Genomic DNA, 18,569 nt, shown 5'->3' with positions numbered 1-18,569 from the left:
TAAGCAGGCACACCGGCATGCTCAGGTTTGTCTGACAAGTCTGCCTTGAAAGCCATATGTGCCCTGTAATTAGACTGTTCTCATTTCTCTTTAAGTCTCATCTTCACCTTCTCTCACCTCTCTCTTGCTTGTATTTTCTTTCATCATCATCTTCTTCTTCTTCTTCTTCTTCTTCTTCTTCTTCTTCTTCTTCTTCTTCTTCTTCTTCTTCCTCTGCCTCTCTCCATTCTACTGCCCCTAACTTATCCACCCTCATCAGACCAACCCATTGCTGGAGTATAATTCAGCCCCAGGGACAGGTGGACATCTGCCAGCCATGAGGAGATCCACACAGGAATGTGATCGCTGATGCAGCTCAGAGAAAAATTGAAATCCTGGCACTAAAGGGACACAGTTTTTCCCGAAAAAGCCCCTGCTCCAGCTCCTACACCTCCTCTTCATAGTGATTGAGTTGACAGGGGGAATATTGGAGAGATGCCTTCTGCTTTCCGTTTTGTTTTGTTTGCATCCAGAATGTTTTTTTAATGAGGGGATAGGGAAAAGAAGAGATTCAAGAAAGACACAGTGGGAGGAGGTTTGATTTGGAGTGCTGAGTCTGAAAACACAATGGGTCTAATATGCAATGCAATTTCAACTGAAGTGAGTCTATCACAAGATTTTGTGGCCACTCACAGGCAGACTGCTCAGGTTAGCGTGTGGGTTTATAAGTGAAAAAAATGTGGCATAAAGACCAAGATGTTCTTTCATGCCCCGGCAGGGTGTAGCACAATAACAGCTCTGCTCTTACATTGACCTTTTGGAAGAATAAAACGAATGCTTGATTTGACTGCTCTCAGCTTTTCTTCCCTTATTTTCCCATGAAGAGTAGGGGCAACGCTAATGAAAAGTGTCACTATGCCCTCCCGAGCGTATGGCTTTAATAAAATGTGGTCAAGACGGAGCTTGGTGGCCACCAAGATTTACAACTGGGCCCACAGAGATGGTATAAAGCTCTTAAAGTTGAAGAGACATTGGTTGTAAAGCCGGTTGCAAAATATGACAAGCGTGAGCTCAGAATGTGTGCTGTGAATTCAAATGTACGAGACATACAACATCCTGAAGCTAGAAAAAGGATAATTATTGTCAGCGTTGCCTCAGTTGTGCGGTCGGTCATTGATGCGCTCTACCAGAAGAGTTTTTTCAGCTCGCAGCTGTGAGCAATTAGGATGTCAACTCCTTCAGCATGGGAGTTGACATATTATTGGGATTACATGTTTACTGTGTTTTGTGTGAGGCTGCTTCCACAAAAACCATATAGCCTCTTCTCATTATAGCCGCACACTCTAGTTCTGGGAGGAACGTTACTCCAGTAATAAGTTGCAAATGCTTGTAACATTTCTGAATTGAAATTTAAAATATAAAGCGAGATTCTTCATGACATTATAAGCATCATGGCAGCATAGGCCAACATAGACCACTATTGAGACATATTACAGCACATTTGTAACTTCAGACATTCTCTTATGACACTTTCTGTCAGCACATTATAGTTGATGATGCATGAACACACTTAGAAACTTGATGTTGAATATCTAGAGTGTATAGTGAAAAATATAATCAGGAGGATAAATATGTTTCCTTACTATAAAGGATTGTATTTTTCACCCACACCCAACCAGAATTAATGCACTTCTGAATTTAGATGATAAAATGTCCATTTTAAAGAAAGAGTTTGACCTTTCAGTAAATACGCTTATTTCCTTTCTTGCCAAGAGTTTAATGAAAAGATCAATACCACTCTCACATCTGCCCAGTAAATATAGGACTGCCAGTTAGCCTAGCTTAGCATAACGACTGGAAACTGTCGAAGCTAACCAGCTGCCGGCGCAAACTTCATTTTTAGCATATTGACAAGACTTACAAAGCAACTCACTTGTAAAAACATACACAGCTACACATCAGCTAAACATTCACAGTTGTTTGTTGTTGTTGTTGTTGTTGTTGTTGTTGTTGTTGTTGTTTTGGCTCTGTCACACTGAGCTGTGCATGGAAAACCTGAGCCTGGAGTTGCTTTTTGCTTGTTTCCTTAACAACAGAGGGACCCCCCCCACACACACACACACACACTGCTTTCCTACCTCCCCTTTTCCCCGAGCTTGCCCTTTTTAGGCTGTTCCTCTTTTTTTTCCATCTGAAAAGGGGGATAGTATGACAGCTTTTCCTGCTTCTTGTGGATACGATCCGGGAGAGAGAAAACTCTGTTACTCACTTTGTCTCCAACTTTGAGAGGAAGTTACCACCTCTTCCCTAGACTCTGTACATACGCTCAGGCAGACACACACACACACACACACACACACACACACACACACACCACACACACACACACACACACACACAAACACACACACTCTTCAGGACTTGACCACAGCAGCAACAGGGAATCAACTGAAACAGTCAGGACTGCTCGTAATGCTGTGTTTCTTTCAAAATTCGGAGGGAAAGAAGGCTTTGCCTAAAACTTTCTGTGTGGATTGAACAGTTTCAGAGGGACAATTCCTGTCATCACAGACCGGTGAGTTTAACAGTTTATGTCAGTGTATGTACAGTACCATAGAAACCCCAGTGATCCACAGCCTCTGTCACTGTACTTCTACAATGGAGGAACTTGTTTTATAGTTAAGTGTCAGTTGTAATGCTCTGCATCTCATGTGTACTAAAACTCTAGTTTAGCAGGCTTGTTTAGAGGTGCGTGTGTTTGGGAAAACTTCCATGTGCTGTAAACTGTGATATCTGGTTTCCATTGCAGAAGCTTGAGTATGTATTTACTTCACACGAATTATGAGTTCCCTGTGCGCTCGTTTATACTTTAATAATAAAGTGTGGTTAAATATGACAAAGAAGTGAATGGGTTTTGGTAACAACAGCAGAGTAAACACCTTGATAAAGCCCTTTTACGCATGATGTTACCTTCTGTTTACGGTAATAACTTAATTGTAGTATAGCACTATGTTTTTGTTACTGTTAGTCCAGGACTAAGATAAATATCCACATCCATCCAAGCAGTGTCAGTGCATCATAGTGTAATCCTGCTAAATGTGTGTGTTTTTAGCATGTATTTGATGAACATCTGCCAAAGAGGAGCTGATGCAGCACTTATATGTTACGACAGGACAGTAGAGCCTGGGTATGGCTTTCCTGTGCAGCTGCACATTATTGGCTGACCTTGTGGTGATTCATTAGTTGTCACCTTGCTACAATCAAAGCAAACATCCTGTTGCATTTTGTATCAGACGTCATATAATAAAAGACAACTGAGGTGGGAGATGTCACAAGATCTTAAAGGATAATTCCGGCGCAAAACAACCTAGGGGTTATTAACAGATGTGTACCTACTCTGTTGCTCTCTGGGACATGTTTTCATGCTAATCGAATGAGTTTGGAGCTTGAAAGACGCTAGCGCGGACCGCTGATTAGCTTACAACGCTAGTATTCGGGGCACAGGGAAAGTAAAAACAAATCGCTATTTATACCACTAAAAAAGCTCAAAATATCACCAAACTTCAACGGTAGCATAATGAGGGTCCCTACATGTTAACCGAAGCATTGAGAACTTTGTAAGTGTACAGACAGTTTATTGAAAAGATAGATTATAAAGACACTCACGTTCATGTTTACATGCCGCCGCCGTCTGGAAACCAGTCATGACTTACAGCTGGCGATGCAAACTAAAATCAAAAGCAATTTGCTCAATATATCTGAAATAATCGTACTCTGCATAACTTGTCTAGTGTACTTACTCAGTGGATAACTGTCCATCTGGCCCCTCCGGTCTAGGTCGCCAAAACAGTTTCAAGTACAGCCCTGTTTATCAGAGAGGGGAAATCTTCAGACTGTACAAAACACTGCGTCTCTTGGGCATCGCGACGCAACAGGTCCCACTCGGTGCAACACAGACACTCCTGTTCGGTGGCCATAGCTTCACAATGTCCGCAGGTACACCACCAGTTTCCCAAAGTACGAGGCTGTGTTGCTGCATTGACTACCGGTAGCTCTCTCTCTCTCTCGTAGCCCTTTCACGGAGCTCCCGCAGCTTTTCATTCAATAAACTGTCTGTACGCTTACAAAGTTCTCAATGCTTCGGTTAACATGTTGGGACCCTCATTATGCTACCGTTGACGTTTGGTGATATTTTGAGCCTTTTTAGTGGTATAAATAGCGATTTGTTTTTACGTTCCCTGTGCCTCAAATACTAGCATTGTAAGCTAATCAGCGGTCCATGCTAGCGTCTTTCAAGCTCCAAACTCATTCGATTAGCATGAAAACATGTCCCAGAGAGCGACAGAGTGGGTACACATCTGTTAATAACCCCTAGGTTCGTTTTGCGCCGGAATTGTCCTTTAAAATGAGGCATGAAAAGCGCACACATGGTGCATATGGCTCTATTTCTTTTTCAGCTGTTCCCCCTTCTTTCTTTCTTTTTTTTTTTTTTTTTTAACATAAACTCATGGAAACAATCTTGCAGGGCAGCAGTTGACCATATGCTTCAGCTCCCATAGCTTTCTCTCTCCACTGGACTTTTGTGGTTAGCACCTCTTATCAGGGAGAAAGCGAGGTGAGGGAAGAGGGAGGTGATGGGCGGAGGCTGGACAGGGCTGGGTTTGCTCTCGGGCGTCTCCTTTAATTTACACAATCTAGGTGGGCAGGCAGCACTTTAGCTGTGCCTCCTCCAGTCAATCAGATAACCTTCCATAGGATGAGTGTGAATGGTTGGTTAAGTAAGTCCTTCGAGGCCAGCTGGGAAGAGTTGACTTCTGAATGACCTCTCCGAGCTATTCATGCCAGCAGACTTTCCTTTTACCCATACCCCACTGACTCATTTATCAGGCGGCCTGTCTTATCTGTCCTGAGGATGGTTGTTAACCCTATTCTATTTACCTAGAGGTCAGAGGTCAAACTCTGATTTGAACTGCTTGTCTGAACTCCCAGGGTACCAATCTGTTTGAGCTACAGATACAGAAAGTTTCAGCCTACACAAAGCTGCGATAAGTCAAGAGAAAAGAATCCCACGTAAACCTCCTTGCAAGAACAGGGGTAAAATATGCTGTAATTCGTAATTCTTTCAATGTATATATCAATTCTGATGGAGAAGAAATATCTCCCTTAAAGCAAGAAACCAGAGAGTGTGGTGATGCCATATTGTAGAAAGCCTGGAGCAACTCCATAGACAATGAATTTGGCTGATTTAGCAGGTTTACAAATTAACTTTATTTTATAGCAGTGCTGTCTTCTCATACAAAAAAAATTGTTATCACAAAATAGTCCCAGAGGATGTTCTCATAGTCTTGTTTAAAGAGCAGCTCCTTTAATTTTCAGTTTCTCATTAAGTCTATGGTTTAAGGAGACACTATTATATTAAAAAATAAATTATCTTAGACTGTTGTAGACCACCGTAATAGCAATAAATGAGCGTAAGTTCAGCAATTTAGGTCTTAATACATACAGTGGTGTCTCCTATGTCCCAGTATTACTGGACAAGCAGAAACTTCTGTATCAAGAGTTCACTGTTGGTTGGTCAGGTTCTATTTTATAGCATTGTGCAGAAAGCTAGTGCAAACAGAGTAAATGGAAAAGCTTCGACACGTTAATTAGAATGAGTTATGATTTCATGTTTACTCCTTTTCCCCCAAAGCTCTTCAAGGATAGCTTAACACAGTATTACTTACAGTTCAAGACTGTAGCCCACCAGTGGCTCACTTACATATCCCAGCAATCTGGGCTTTGGCTGAAAAAGTAAATTTTTTACCTTAATCACACTGACCCTAATTGACCTATGACTCTGATTGGCCTCTACTGGAGACCAAGGACGGTCATATCGTCACAGTAGAGATGAGTAAGCAAGCAAAAAGAAAGAACAAATATCAATTACAAACACATTGTTAGGAATTAATGTAATTTTGTAATTTCCCCACTGGGGATCAATAAACAGCATAAATTATTAAAATTATTATTATGTATGCAAAATACTGTGATAGATATCATTGCACATTAATGACACGCAGCCATTCACCCAGATCAGCTTATCATCAGCTGATCTCTTTGAAGCTACCCATAACAGAGGCGATTATTACTGCTGCTCACTGTTTACTATTGCTGCTGCTGTCTAACTTTCGGCCAATGCCTGCCATGCACTGCAAACTGAAAATGCATCCCTATGTTTTTTTTTATATTTTATTTTAGGCGATTCATTAACTACTAGTTTAACCTTACAACTATTTCTATTTTGAGACATAAGCATATAGTAAAAAGTAGAATCCTGTTTTGGCGTTAGAACAAAGTGTCTTAAAACATGTCTTTGCTCATTTCACCATCTTCCATCATGCAGCAACAATACCTTTTTCAAACCCTCATAAATATACAGTATTGTGATCATCAGATGGGAGAGTTTATAGATAGCGAAAGGTTTACTCAGTGCACTTTAACAAGTGGTTATTTTTTATGTTCCTGTTCACAAACTCACAAATCACACTAGCATTAAGTAACCCGGGAGATGTTTTAGAGTAATATAGAAAAGGCAGTTTGATGAATGACTTGTCTCACAAATTGTGTTTAGCAAAGCTCCCAACAACCACTGATGTCTTACAGGGCTCAGGGCTTATTGCTTTCTAGCAGGAGCTTCACTGGTCCAGGCACTCCCCTGTTTAGGGTCAGGCAGATGTTTGACATGCTAAGTCCAGTGGGTTTGCCTAAGCTTACACTCCTATCTCGGACTCGGACAACCACACAGACACACACATACATGTAGCTAGACACACACATACAAAGATGGGCAAACCAAAACTGAAACACACAAAAATGCACTTGAGCATGCACAAATGTGGTGGCCTTTTATTTTGTTTAATAAAACTGTATGTGAATAATTGGTCGAACAGGATGTAGACTAGAACTCCATATATTTGGTACATTGTTTAAAATGATATTAGCAAAAGAGAGTTGACCCATGATTAAGTTAGTCACAGTCTGGAGGCAGTATTCAAAAGCCAATCAAAAACAAAAACTTTCTCAGATGATTTAATGTCCTAGGAGATCAGAAGCAATGACAAAACAGCACTGAGATTTCTTTTGGAACAAAATCTCTCCCCCAGCACCACAAGCTAACAACCATCACATGCCATTTCATTTCTTAGCCACAAAAAACAATTGATAAAGCTTTCATTTTATCTCTACATTATCTTCCCATGTGATAAGGAACTTTTGAGTAGATATTTCGGCCCTGCTCTGAAGGGCATATTTACTTATCTCTATTGTAACAAATATGATGCCACTAATTCAAGGGAAACCATGACAGATGACAATACTGTTTTGTAATTACTACTGGTCGCTTATGAGACCAGTTGAAGTCATACAGGCCTTTTAAATAGCTGAAAACAGCAGCCTTCACTTTTACTACACAATCTTAGTTCCTGTCACAACAACATTTTCTGAACCTACTAATCTTGTGGAGCCGCACCATGTTCATGAGCTGTATAGAAAAAATGCTACGGACCCAATCATATAAAGGGCAAACACGTGTTTTGTGTCACAGAATAATCCGTTGTGTCCATGTAATTGATACAGTATGTGGTGTTGGCTTGCTGCTGGATGGTGGCCCAGATCGATGAAAAGGGTGAGATCATGGCTCTATTTTTGGAGCTCTGAGTTAAGGATGATCTAAAGCCCACTGTGCTTTAGAGAATCATGGAGGAATGTTCATATGAATCAATGTCAACATACAGGAACATACACAGACAACCAGTAACTGCCACACACACGCACACGCACACACACACACACACACACACACACACACACACAAAAGATGTGGTTGGTTCCAATGTGGCTTCCTTGTGCCATGAGCGCTGCTTGATATGCTTGATTGGTACCGTGATAACGTCAGTAGGAAGATGTTACATGGGATATCTCTTCTTTATTTACATAGTCAAGCATTCTGTCTCTGCCTCACATCAAGAACACATCTGGGTGCTATTAACCACTTGCCCTAACCCCCAGCTCAGTCCCACATCTCTATTACCCTCCCATTACCTGCCCTAGCCCACGAAATATGCTCTTCACAGGACAAGCAGTGCACTGTGGGTCACGTTTTATGACATGAGGATACACAGGATTATTGCAGCAAGGGCTGCAGTTACTCTGAGCTAAGCTGGCGTCACATTGGTATACAGAGTCATGTTAAATTTACAACCCTACCCTTGTTGAAAAGTGCAGTGTCTAAAGTCAAATAATAACTTGCTGACAATGCTCGACTGGTTTTATTCTGTGTTTACTCCTGGAAAGGTTTTTGTCCTTGAAAGCAAAGCTGTTGTTCATTGAGTGTATGTCAAATAAAGTGCATGCCCAAAGCCAAATACATTAGCACATGACTAAACAAAGCTTTCTTTCAGCTCCATATCAAACACTAACCCATATTCAAGACATTTGGATATAAGAACAAATTGTCTAATGGAAGAACAATGTCAAAGTTTGAATGCTGCACAAACAACACAGGTTTAGATCTAAACGTATTTCCATTTAAGACCCACTCAAAGGGAAATAAAAGTTTAATAAAAGTTGGGCAAATTCTAACTTCACCTTCACTGGAGCTGTTTGTCTCTGCAGCTGGCAGCACACTGTAGTTCAGACTAGGGTCAAATATGAGTAAAAATGTGTTGGATTGTTTGTTTTTTACCTACACAAAGGGTTTGATGGGTGGATGGCTTTAACATCAGGATAATTTAGTGTCATAGTCTCTGAAACTAAAGTCCAATATATGCTGTCTCAGAAGTGCTTTCTACGGATCACGCAGTTCTCATCAGGAGATGTAGATGCATATTTAGGTCTTTGTGTCCTTGTAATGCATACCAGTTTACAGTAAGACTTGTTCTTTGCTTGTCATTATTAGGAGAAATCCCTGTGTTTCATTGGCAAGTGAGCAAAATCCATCTGCTGATGAAGACAGTGCGATATGGTCAAAAGCTCCGAAACAAGCGGGTGATAGTACCTTGGTTTGAGAATGTTTTTTCAAATGTTGTTTCCTAGGTCAAGTATGAACAGGCAGGAATTTAAACAGGCAGGGTCCTCGTCACCCAATTTTTGTAACCTTTTTCTGAAGAGAGGGGAGATGTGCAACTGAAATGGGTATCAAGAACTGGACAATATGTGGCAGAAATCTGCTCAGTTGTCTTCTGCTTCTTATCCTCCCTATTGAGTGTAGCCACTTTAACTTGGCTCATTTAACAGAATAAAACAAACCCTACAGGTATTTGCAAATACTCTCTGACCCAGGTCCGTTTGAGGTCATCCTCACCTGGTGCTCCACGTCTGTGTCCTGATGGCAACCACATGCCTGTCCTGTTTCCAAATGCAACAGTTTTCCTCTAAAGCCTACTACACACAGAGCCGATAATCGGCCGTTGGACAGTCTGGCGAGGTCAGTGACTCAAGTCTGTTCGGTGTTCCGTGCCATCGTCTGTCCGAGGGGCCGACAACCTTCATTTTGGCCGATCTGACATGTATAATCGGCGGACTGCCGGCAGTCAGACTCAAATGACCCATCTGATTGGTAGAGTGCTAACCCGGAAACAAGGAGCAGGATGAGCGTGACTAGAGTCTCTCAAAATCTGACGAAAATCTTTTAAACTGACCTTTGTCGATCTGAAATGAAGACAGATTCAGCAACTGCATGGCCTATTTCTCGCTTAAAATGTTTTCAGAAACACGTTTCGGTGAACTATTTTAGTACAATATGAGATTGTATTCTGAATAAGCCGCCATGACAGTCTGTCTTTGAATTTCCGGAGAAACCAGACCCACGTGATGCGTTCGTCCAATCAGCTGCCGGTTTTAATTTTTGGGCGACAATGCAGATTAGCGCCGCCTGCTGTTATGGAAACGCATTACTTCTCGTCGCTTTGGTGTGTCCCGAGGCACTTTTTTGACCAACTCGGGTAGACTGATCAGTCCAACTGCCTTTTCTGCCGAGGGTCAGCCGTCTGGTCTGTGTGTCTGGGCCTTTAGTCAGATACTCTGGCAGGCCTTGACAAGGAGAAAGCAGCACTTGCACTTTGCACAGCTTGAAACCCAAGATCTTGTCAAGAGGAACTGGGAAGAAATACACTCTTACTTTCTGCAGAAATGTCCTTTGCAACCTTCTTGGATGTGAAGAAAACTCACTGTGGTTTCCACAAGAAATTACCTTCATCCTGTGGACCCTCATGAATGCTTTTACAGACACTGTGAAAAGAGATCTCCGTTTGGACAATGTTTCTGTTTACAGAGGGGAAAGTAATGGCCTGCACCTCTGCTGTTTGGGGGAGAGCTTGAAGTTCCATTATGTTTCAGTACTTGGAGACCGTTTTCTGGCTTGATTACATGTATGTGACAAATGGTTTGTAGAGACATCCAGCAGATACTTTTGTGATACAGTTTCAGACTCTTTGGCAGTTCGATGGTTGCTGTTAACCTTTCATCAGCTACTGAAACAATCTCTTCATCAGTGAGAGAATAACTGAGCCAAGACCGTGCTTTGATTCGGTATATTTATTTAAGGGGAACATGCAGAGTTTTAGAATGTGCTTCGCAAGCTGAAAATAGTGAACAAATTACCCGGATTGGCTTGTTTGATGCTGTGCACAGTCCAGACTGTTCTTTTTTTTTTTTTTTTTTAGTAGCAGCCACAGAATCAAAGCAGGAACGTTTTAATGAACATGATCAAGAGCAAAGACACTATGATGCTATAAATTCTAATGGCAGCTTCTGTGATCTCCCCTTAAAAGAGAGAGTCTGCGTGTGATGTGATTAAATTCAAATCTGGTTATTTTCATTTTGTGATCCTTCATCGCATTGTTGCAACTGCAGTGAAATTCTAGGTATTAAAAATATGTTGTTGCGGCTGCGGTTCGGCGTGTGTCATTACAATCAGGAAATAACACTGACTCGCTCCCTTGTGTAATCTGACCTTTTCATCTTCTGTGTATAAATCAAATGAGGCTTGACTCCCTGCATAAATTCCACTGAAGGGTTATGACTTTGATTTCTTCATCATGGAAGAGGAGTTGTGGTTGGATGGTTTATGAAACAAGTATTATTGGTGAAGTATCTGGGGAAAAGTGCTTCTATTTTCTGACTTTTGCTTTGGAGGTCTGCCCTTGTTAGGGAGGCTGGTAATGAATCAGCCAGTTGACATCTGTGTACAGAAGACACCTCAGTCATTCTGTCTTCATATAGTTATCCTAGACAATGGCAGTGTTGCTGAAGGAGGGCTTTGACCTGGATGTTGTCCCCTGCGGAAAGGGACAAACCCTGTGGGAAGGAAGGGCTATTGTGGTTATCTCCAAGTGGATGACAACAAAAATATCACACTACATGATGGTTTGGAGTTTTTCATCCACTCCAGCTCCTCCATCCAAATCAAAGCAAACAATGCTCAGTCAGAAATAGTGTTTGACCTCTTTTTAGGCCACCACACCACACCATAACGTGTTCATGGCTGGCTTCAGTCTGAACACATTTTCTGCTTTGTCCTTATAAATATAAAGATCTCATCACTGACTGACAGATTTTAGGAAAGACTTAGCTGAGCCATACTTTATGATTCATTACTGGTATTACATTTTGTTTAAATTTAATATGAGATAAAGAGATGTAGACATAGGTTTCCCACACAATTTAAGCCATGTTAGGATGGGTTACGTGATCATAGTCAGCAGCGTGCAACGGACTCAGGAAGGGGATGCCTCGGTGTTTGACCTCAGGACATGACGCAAGGAAAGACAAATGATAAGCTAGCAGGGACAAAAAATAGGACTAAACATTAACGTCACAGGAGCTCAGACGTGTCTACTCTGGTTTGGCCAGATCATTGGAAAATTACATTTTAGCTGTCTTATCTTTTGTTTCACGCAGTCATCATATGATGGTTTGCCTCACAATAACACCATATGGTGTCTCGATTCTTGAAATATTCTCACTTCTATAGCAGAGCAGTTGGTGTGAATGCTCCCACCAGTCGGCACTACCCAGTATAGAGTGTGAGAAGTGAAGTGAGAAGCTTTGTTTGTTTGTTTGTTTGTTTGTTATATTTATTTGATTTTTGCCAAAGTAGATGGTCCAAGCCAAAGTTAAAAAAATGTCAAAATCTCATAGTTCGTTTGTTCTGTTTGCTTTTTTGAATTAAGCCGTCATGGTTGGTGTTAATATTTGATTACGTCAGGAGCCATAATTTAAGGACTGTTGCTCTCATTCATAATATTTACCAGGCAGTTTATAATGCAACTTAAGCTTGAGTAAAACCTGATGGGACAAAATGATACATCAAATTGCAAATGCATGTTATTGTTATTAGGGTCTCATTTTCAAGGCTGTAGGGTAGGGCAACATCTGCAATAGAACAGCAAAGTGGGTCACTTGGAGAAAAATGACTGAAAGTTGAGTCATGGGAGGGCTGGGGAGGAGAAGATCTGTTAATAATTTCCTTCTTGAGGTAAAACAAAAACACAACAAAACAACAGGGCAGGGTAATTAGTGTTTAGATAGGCTTTAAACAGGTCTCCAGTTGTCATTAACCACCAGTAACAGATGCCTGAGTGCTGATGAAGCTCAGGTTTGCTGCATTCCAGTGTGAGAAGAGGCCAGTTACTGTACTGTAGGTGTCCAATCATTAGCTTGAACTTTGGCTTGAGGTACGGCTGTAGTCACTCGAGCCGTTCACTTTATTACCCTTGAGACAAAAACAAAATATATCATTGAAAGCCCATGCTCTCTAGCTCTGCTTAGATAATGATGAATAGATTCCATTAGTAGGGAGGAATTAGGCTCTGCGGGAGCAAGGAGATGAACATGTTCATAATTGAAAAGAAAGGAAGGAAGGAAGGAAGCTCGACAGGAAGACAGCGCGTAGGTCCATACCTATTCGCACTGCAGAAACAAGAGGCCCATCGTCTTGCTCCCGTGGAGACCGAGGGGGTGGCCTGGAAAGCACGTTGCCATAGTGACCGCTCTGTCACTCAGCCCTAAGCGCTGTCTCGGTCAGGCGCTCTGTAGTGTACATAGGATCTGCCAAGAGTCAGCAAGATCAAAATCTGCCCTGGAAAGCACAGGGGCTCTGTTAAACCAACTACGGCTGGCACATGAGCTTTTTCCTAAACAGGGCTACACGTTAGAAAACTTCACAGCGCAGCATTTTTCGCAGCCCTTGTTCCCCACCTGGCATGTAAAGCACTAACCCCAAGCTCATTATAGGCCTTTTACTGAGTAAAGGAAAGTGATTCTGGGACTCATGTTGAAGTCTTACTGAATTTTGAATTCTCTTCACTTTTTGTGTGAAAAGAACATATACATGTAAACTACAATGGCATTGCAGCTATTGTGCATATTTTTTACAATTTTCAAAAAGGGATAAAACTGTTTTTGCATTATAGTAAAATAATAAGCATTATAATCTTCCTAAATGTAGGATTTGTGGCAGATCTGTTGTATTGGATTGCATTAAACTGTATAGTATACCTTATAAAGTGGCCAGGGTTAGGTGTACATTCCTGTGTTTTTTACTCTGTGGCTTAAGACATCAGAGTTGAACCAGTGAAAACTGAAAATGCCTGCCTCTAGGCTCTTGCTGGACCGTGTATCCTGCAATAGGCCTGTCGTTGTTTGCATTGCAGACGCCTCACTGATTTTGGATCTAATGTGCCTTGACGTGTGTGTGTGTATGTGTGTGTGTGTGTGTGTGTGTGTGTGTGTTTGCTCTTTTCTCAGGATGGCCAAATGAACAGTTTAGACTGAGGACCAAAGATCACAGGCCCTGATCCTACGTCAAAGGGGAAAAAGCGAGAGAAGCGTGATCATTTCGCATCCATTCTCCAACTTCTCATTAAAACTATGAGCTGGGACTGAGGACGTGCTTCATAGTTTCATTTTGTGGTAAGTTTTATATGTGTACTCCACTTTTTTGTTTACTTCTGCTTTTACAGAAGAGAATGTTTGCTGTTTTAAAGTTCATTAGTAAACCACATTACATATGGTTTACATGTGTGTGGTTTTATGCTTGAATTTTACTAAAAGCTACATCGTCAAATGAGCACAAATGCTGCATAAATCAATGAGGTATTCACATCATGATACAAATCAGGCACTGGTGCTATCAGTGGGTGCAATTTGGAGGTAAATGCAAACAAAAACATGTGGATTGTGCAATTTGAGGACATCCATATGATTCGTGTGTAGGCTTAGTGACATGTGGTTCGACTTAGAGAAAAGTGTGCACACGTAAGCGTGGGATGGCTTCAGAGTTCATCGTCATTTCACATGAACAGGGATTTTTTTTTTCCACAGCTAGCCACAACACAAAGCACATACTAAAGGGTAATGGAGCTAATATTTAGCTGGAAGGATTAAAGGCACCTCCTTTTATTTTGAATTGGTCTCTCTCCTCTGTTGCCATCAACACTCTTATGTGTCTCATGGTGCAACACCATGATGTCATCGTGGAAAATGTTCACAAAACGGCAAAGCAGAGGAAAAAAGCCAGAGTCAGCAGGAAAGGGCTGCAGGGTGGAGAAGGAGAGGAGCTGAGGAAGGTTGACAGAGGAAATACAGAAAGATCCAGCAGCACAACATAACCCTGGTTCGATATTCCATGCATTTTTTACAGATGAGAAACAGGCTTGTTTCTCCTGAAGAAAAAAAATATACTGAGGAGGTAGCACGAAGGTAACACAGAAGATATACATAATTACTGAAAACAAAAAAGGAGTTTTTGTATCTGGTGCACTGCTCCACAGGTTTTACTTTGACTTGTGAGTGTTAGGAGCCACGGCGGCACACAGGAACGGTTAAAAACACAATGGAGCTCCTAAGACTGACAGGATGTCAGGAGGACGGATAGCTTAAATATCAGGGACACAAAGTCCAAACAATACACGTTTTTTTTCTTTCTCTGAGCCTCACAAATTGATCTGAGAGTCCCATCGGGCAGGAAGGAGTCCTTTGTGGCTACTTGGAAAATTGACTCTTGACCTCCTTTAAAGAGAGCTGTCATAGATCAGAGAGAATGGAAGAGGCAGAGTGCCATGTGCCAAATGTGTTATGATGATCCCAGATGAAGCCTGTACTTTAGGACTACACAGAGGAGCTTTTGTTTGACACTTGGAGGCCTCATCCCACCCACTCGAAGGCATATAAAGAAGTACCGTGGTCAGTGGGTTTGATATTCAGGCGCTGCACAGAATGTGACACTGGAGGAAGGGTGCTTGGAAAACATTTCAAAGACTTTTAGCACCTGGAAGAGTATTAATATGGTGTCTAGTTGCATTATACGCCAAAGTCAGATGTGTCATATGTTTGTTGTTTTTCAGGTGTGAGGAAATCAAAGCCAAGCTCACCATGGATGTGAAGAAAAAAGAAATGGACCTCCTGAGCAACAGCATAGCTGCATATGCACACATCAAAGGTACGTTACACCGCAGCACAATACCTACATCTCCATGTTAGTGATCTCTATCCAAAAAAAAAAAATCAAGTAACATTTTACTCTATCAGACAACCATTTATTTCCTTTCCTTAGCTAACCCAGAGAGCTTCGGCCTTTACTTTGTGCTTGGAGTGTGTTTCGGCCTGGTGCTGACGCTCTGCCTCCTGGTCATCCGCATCTCCTGCAAGCCGCGGACCAACGTCGCCCCCTCCACGCCGGAGAAGAAACACTTAAAGGACATCAGCGAGGAGGACGAGGAGAGTGAGGACGATGACGATGAAGATGGGGATGATGTAGAGGCACCTATCCCTTTGCCCAGCACAGAAATCCCTGTTGGTAATCATACCAGCCAATCAGATGGGACACTGAGTGTGAACGTATTTACTTCAGCTGAGGAGCTGGAACGGGCACAGCGACTGGAGGAGAGGGAGCGCATCATACGTGAGATCTGGAGGAATGGCCAGCCTGATATCCTGGGGTCGGGAACAGGGACTATTGGAAGAGTGCATTACTACTAAGATACACGAGGCTTCAGGGGAAACACTCTGAGCTCTGTGAAGGACAGACAAGGCCGGATGTCCCTGAAGCCTATGAGACTTGTGTTAGATACAAAGCAACATGATGGAAACAGGACAGCAGTGATGTGACACATTGATATGCAAAAATACTCAGCTCTGACACAGCTGAACTATGTGATATTGCACTTCCCATGTAGCAATGCTATGCGACTACATGCAATTTAAACAAAGAGGTGTTTCAAAGACTGATTAATCCATATGGAAAAGATGCAGTATGAATGTGGGAGCTGATGGACACTTGAAGTAATCAAGTCTATTGGTGCTTAATGACAAAAATGCACACAACTTGGTTAATGTATGTAGTACGTGGAAAATGAAAGCATATAAGGACAATGTATGTACTGTATTTTGTAATGAAGATTCATTGTGTGCGGTGAGGACAATTATCCTTTAGACTGGTAAATTTGTGGGGAAAAGAAAACAATCTCAGCAGTACTGTTAAAGGAAATTACATTGTTTGAACAAGCACATATCAATCAATTTGGGGGGTCAGATTACAGAGTATAACATAAAAACAATTCAAATTGGAGTCTTTAATTTCTCCATGCCTGTGTTTTCAGGGATAATTCCACCAAAGGAAATGACAGAATTAAAGTATTATGCTGAAATCATTTGCTGTTGTTTCTCTGTAAGCCAAATACAGAGCTCATTTTCTGTGTACCTTTGGGCCATGGATTTATAAGATAAGAGAGAGAGAGAGAGAGAGAGAGAGAGAGAGAGAGAGAGAGAGAGAGAGAGAGAGAGAGAGAGAGAGAGAGAATTTGCTAACAAGATTGATGGAAAGATCATTTTTTTGTAATTTGTTATTTCTGCTTAATGTCTCTGGTATGTGCCTTAAAAGGTCAGAAATACAGGACAATTATGGGAACGAGGCTCTTATGGAGTCAACATTAGGTTTGAAAGAGTAGATGTTCTGATAACAGAGAGAATGGGATAAGTTAGAATGAAATTGATTTCCTTTCCTCTTTAAATGGAGGCTAGTCTGATTGCTGGTTCAGGTAGACCAGATGAGCTTCTTTTTAACCAAGGGCTATTTTCACAAAATAGGGGACCCCATTATGTAGCCTGTGTCTTGTTTGGAATAATTTGGTAGCCTATTTTAAGCCTAATTTTTTTTTTTTTTTTACACTGTAGTGTAGTGTAGACTGTAGTCTTATGTAAAAGAACACAACAAAACGTATTAGAAATATAAGAGACATGTATAAAACATAATTGCAAGAGCTAGATAGAATGTAGCTAGGCTAACCTATGAACTATTATTTAAAAATTAAAATATTGTTTGTTGAACTTTGAAGTCTTTTGAAAAATGAATGAATCTGAAATCTTCACGGCCCCCTAGCAGAGTGCCACACAGACTCGGTACCGGCGGCTGTAACGTAGCCTACAGTATATATCAAGCACACCCTTGTGCACCGTGGGTCCATTTAACCTGTCACCTGGCTCACTCGTTTGCTGCTACTACATGCTGCTCCGGTAGTATTTCCTAGACAAACTTGTCGTCCAACCATGTATGCTACTTAAAGACGGTTTTGGGGATTAAAAAAAAATCATAAATGCGTCGCTCGTCCCCAGCTGTCCACACACACAACTTGAAGCCTAAGTTTTGCTTCACTTGCATCTCCTCACCGTCACCGAGGTAAGTGCTAGCTGCTAATTCTAACATATTGTAAAGGATGTCAGCAGAGCGAAGCAATGTTGCTTGACAATGTTTTTAGCCACGCTAGCGGCGAGGCAGTTGATCAATCTTTGATCCAGATTGTAATATCTCAACAACTAACGTTATTTCATGGATTGCTATAACATTTTGTGCAGCCATTCATCAAGTCAAGTCAAGTCAGCTTTATTGTCAATTTCTTCACATATACTAGACATGGTCTCCAAATGGTTAATCCTACAGACTTGGGACCACCAAGAGGTTGACATTTTTGTTTTTGAGTAACGAATTGCGATGACATTTGGTGCAGATTTTCAAGGATCCTAGGTAATACATACTTTCTCCTCGACTTTCTTGACTCCTTGACTTTTCATCTATTCTAGCGCCACCAGCAGGTCAAATTCTTCACTTAGCCAGTAAAAAATCTCAACATCTAGCCTACTGGATATGTCGGTACACGATCCGTTCTGCCTGCACGATCCGTTCTGCACATGCGCAAGATAATACTGTTTTACGTATCCATACGACCTGCACGATCTGTTCCACGCTAGCCTATGGCTAGCCTCCACCGGGAAGCTAACGTTAGTTTAGCTAACAGCTAATTCGGCTAACCGCTAGCTGACAGCTAGATTCAGTCTAAAATAACGTTAACTCAAACGTAATGGGAAAAGCAGGCTACAGCTAAATTAAGACTTCACAGTAATAACAATAAAGACAAGTATTGAGTGATTGTATTTTAAATGAGCACAAGTAAAGTAGAACTGACGTAACAGCTGTTATATATGTTAGGTGTTTGTTATATATGTCAACGTTTATTTTCAAGTTTTATTTTGAGGGTCTTTTAAAGTTATTACAT

General features: G+C 41.4%; 1 protein-coding gene across 1 annotated transcript; it reads left to right on the top strand.

Moving 5' to 3' along the window:
• The first annotated feature begins 2,200 nt into the window (after window positions 1–2,200).
• On the top strand, window positions 2,201–16,670 carry eva1ba (eva-1 homolog Ba (C. elegans)). Its single transcript, XM_036005909.1, has 5 exons — window positions 2,201–2,554; window positions 13,768–13,816; window positions 13,863–13,932; window positions 15,366–15,460; window positions 15,575–16,670. The coding sequence occupies exons 4-5, from the start codon at window positions 15,394–15,396 to the stop codon at window positions 15,997–15,999; spliced, it is 492 nt and encodes a 163-aa protein (XP_035861802.1). The 5' UTR covers window positions 2,201–2,554; window positions 13,768–13,816; window positions 13,863–13,932; window positions 15,366–15,393; the 3' UTR covers window positions 16,000–16,670.
• The last annotated feature ends 1,899 nt before the right edge of the window (window positions 16,671–18,569 follow it).

Source organism: Sander lucioperca, chromosome 10 (genome assembly GCF_008315115.2).
Source record: "Sander lucioperca isolate FBNREF2018 chromosome 10, SLUC_FBN_1.2, whole genome shotgun sequence".
NCBI lineage: Eukaryota > Metazoa > Chordata > Actinopteri > Perciformes > Percidae > Sander > Sander lucioperca.
Note: the sequence above shows the minus strand (reverse complement) of the source record. Positions and strands in the feature narration are given on the sequence as shown.

Coding starts and splice junctions, on each gene's coding strand:
- eva1ba (XM_036005909.1), top strand. CDS start 15,394: ATGGATGTGAAGAAAAAAGAAATGGACCTCCTGAGCAACAGCATAGCT. Junction 15,461..15,574: donor TGCATATGCACACATCAAAG/GTACGTTACACC, acceptor TCCTTTCCTTAG/CTAACCCAGAGAGCTTCGGC.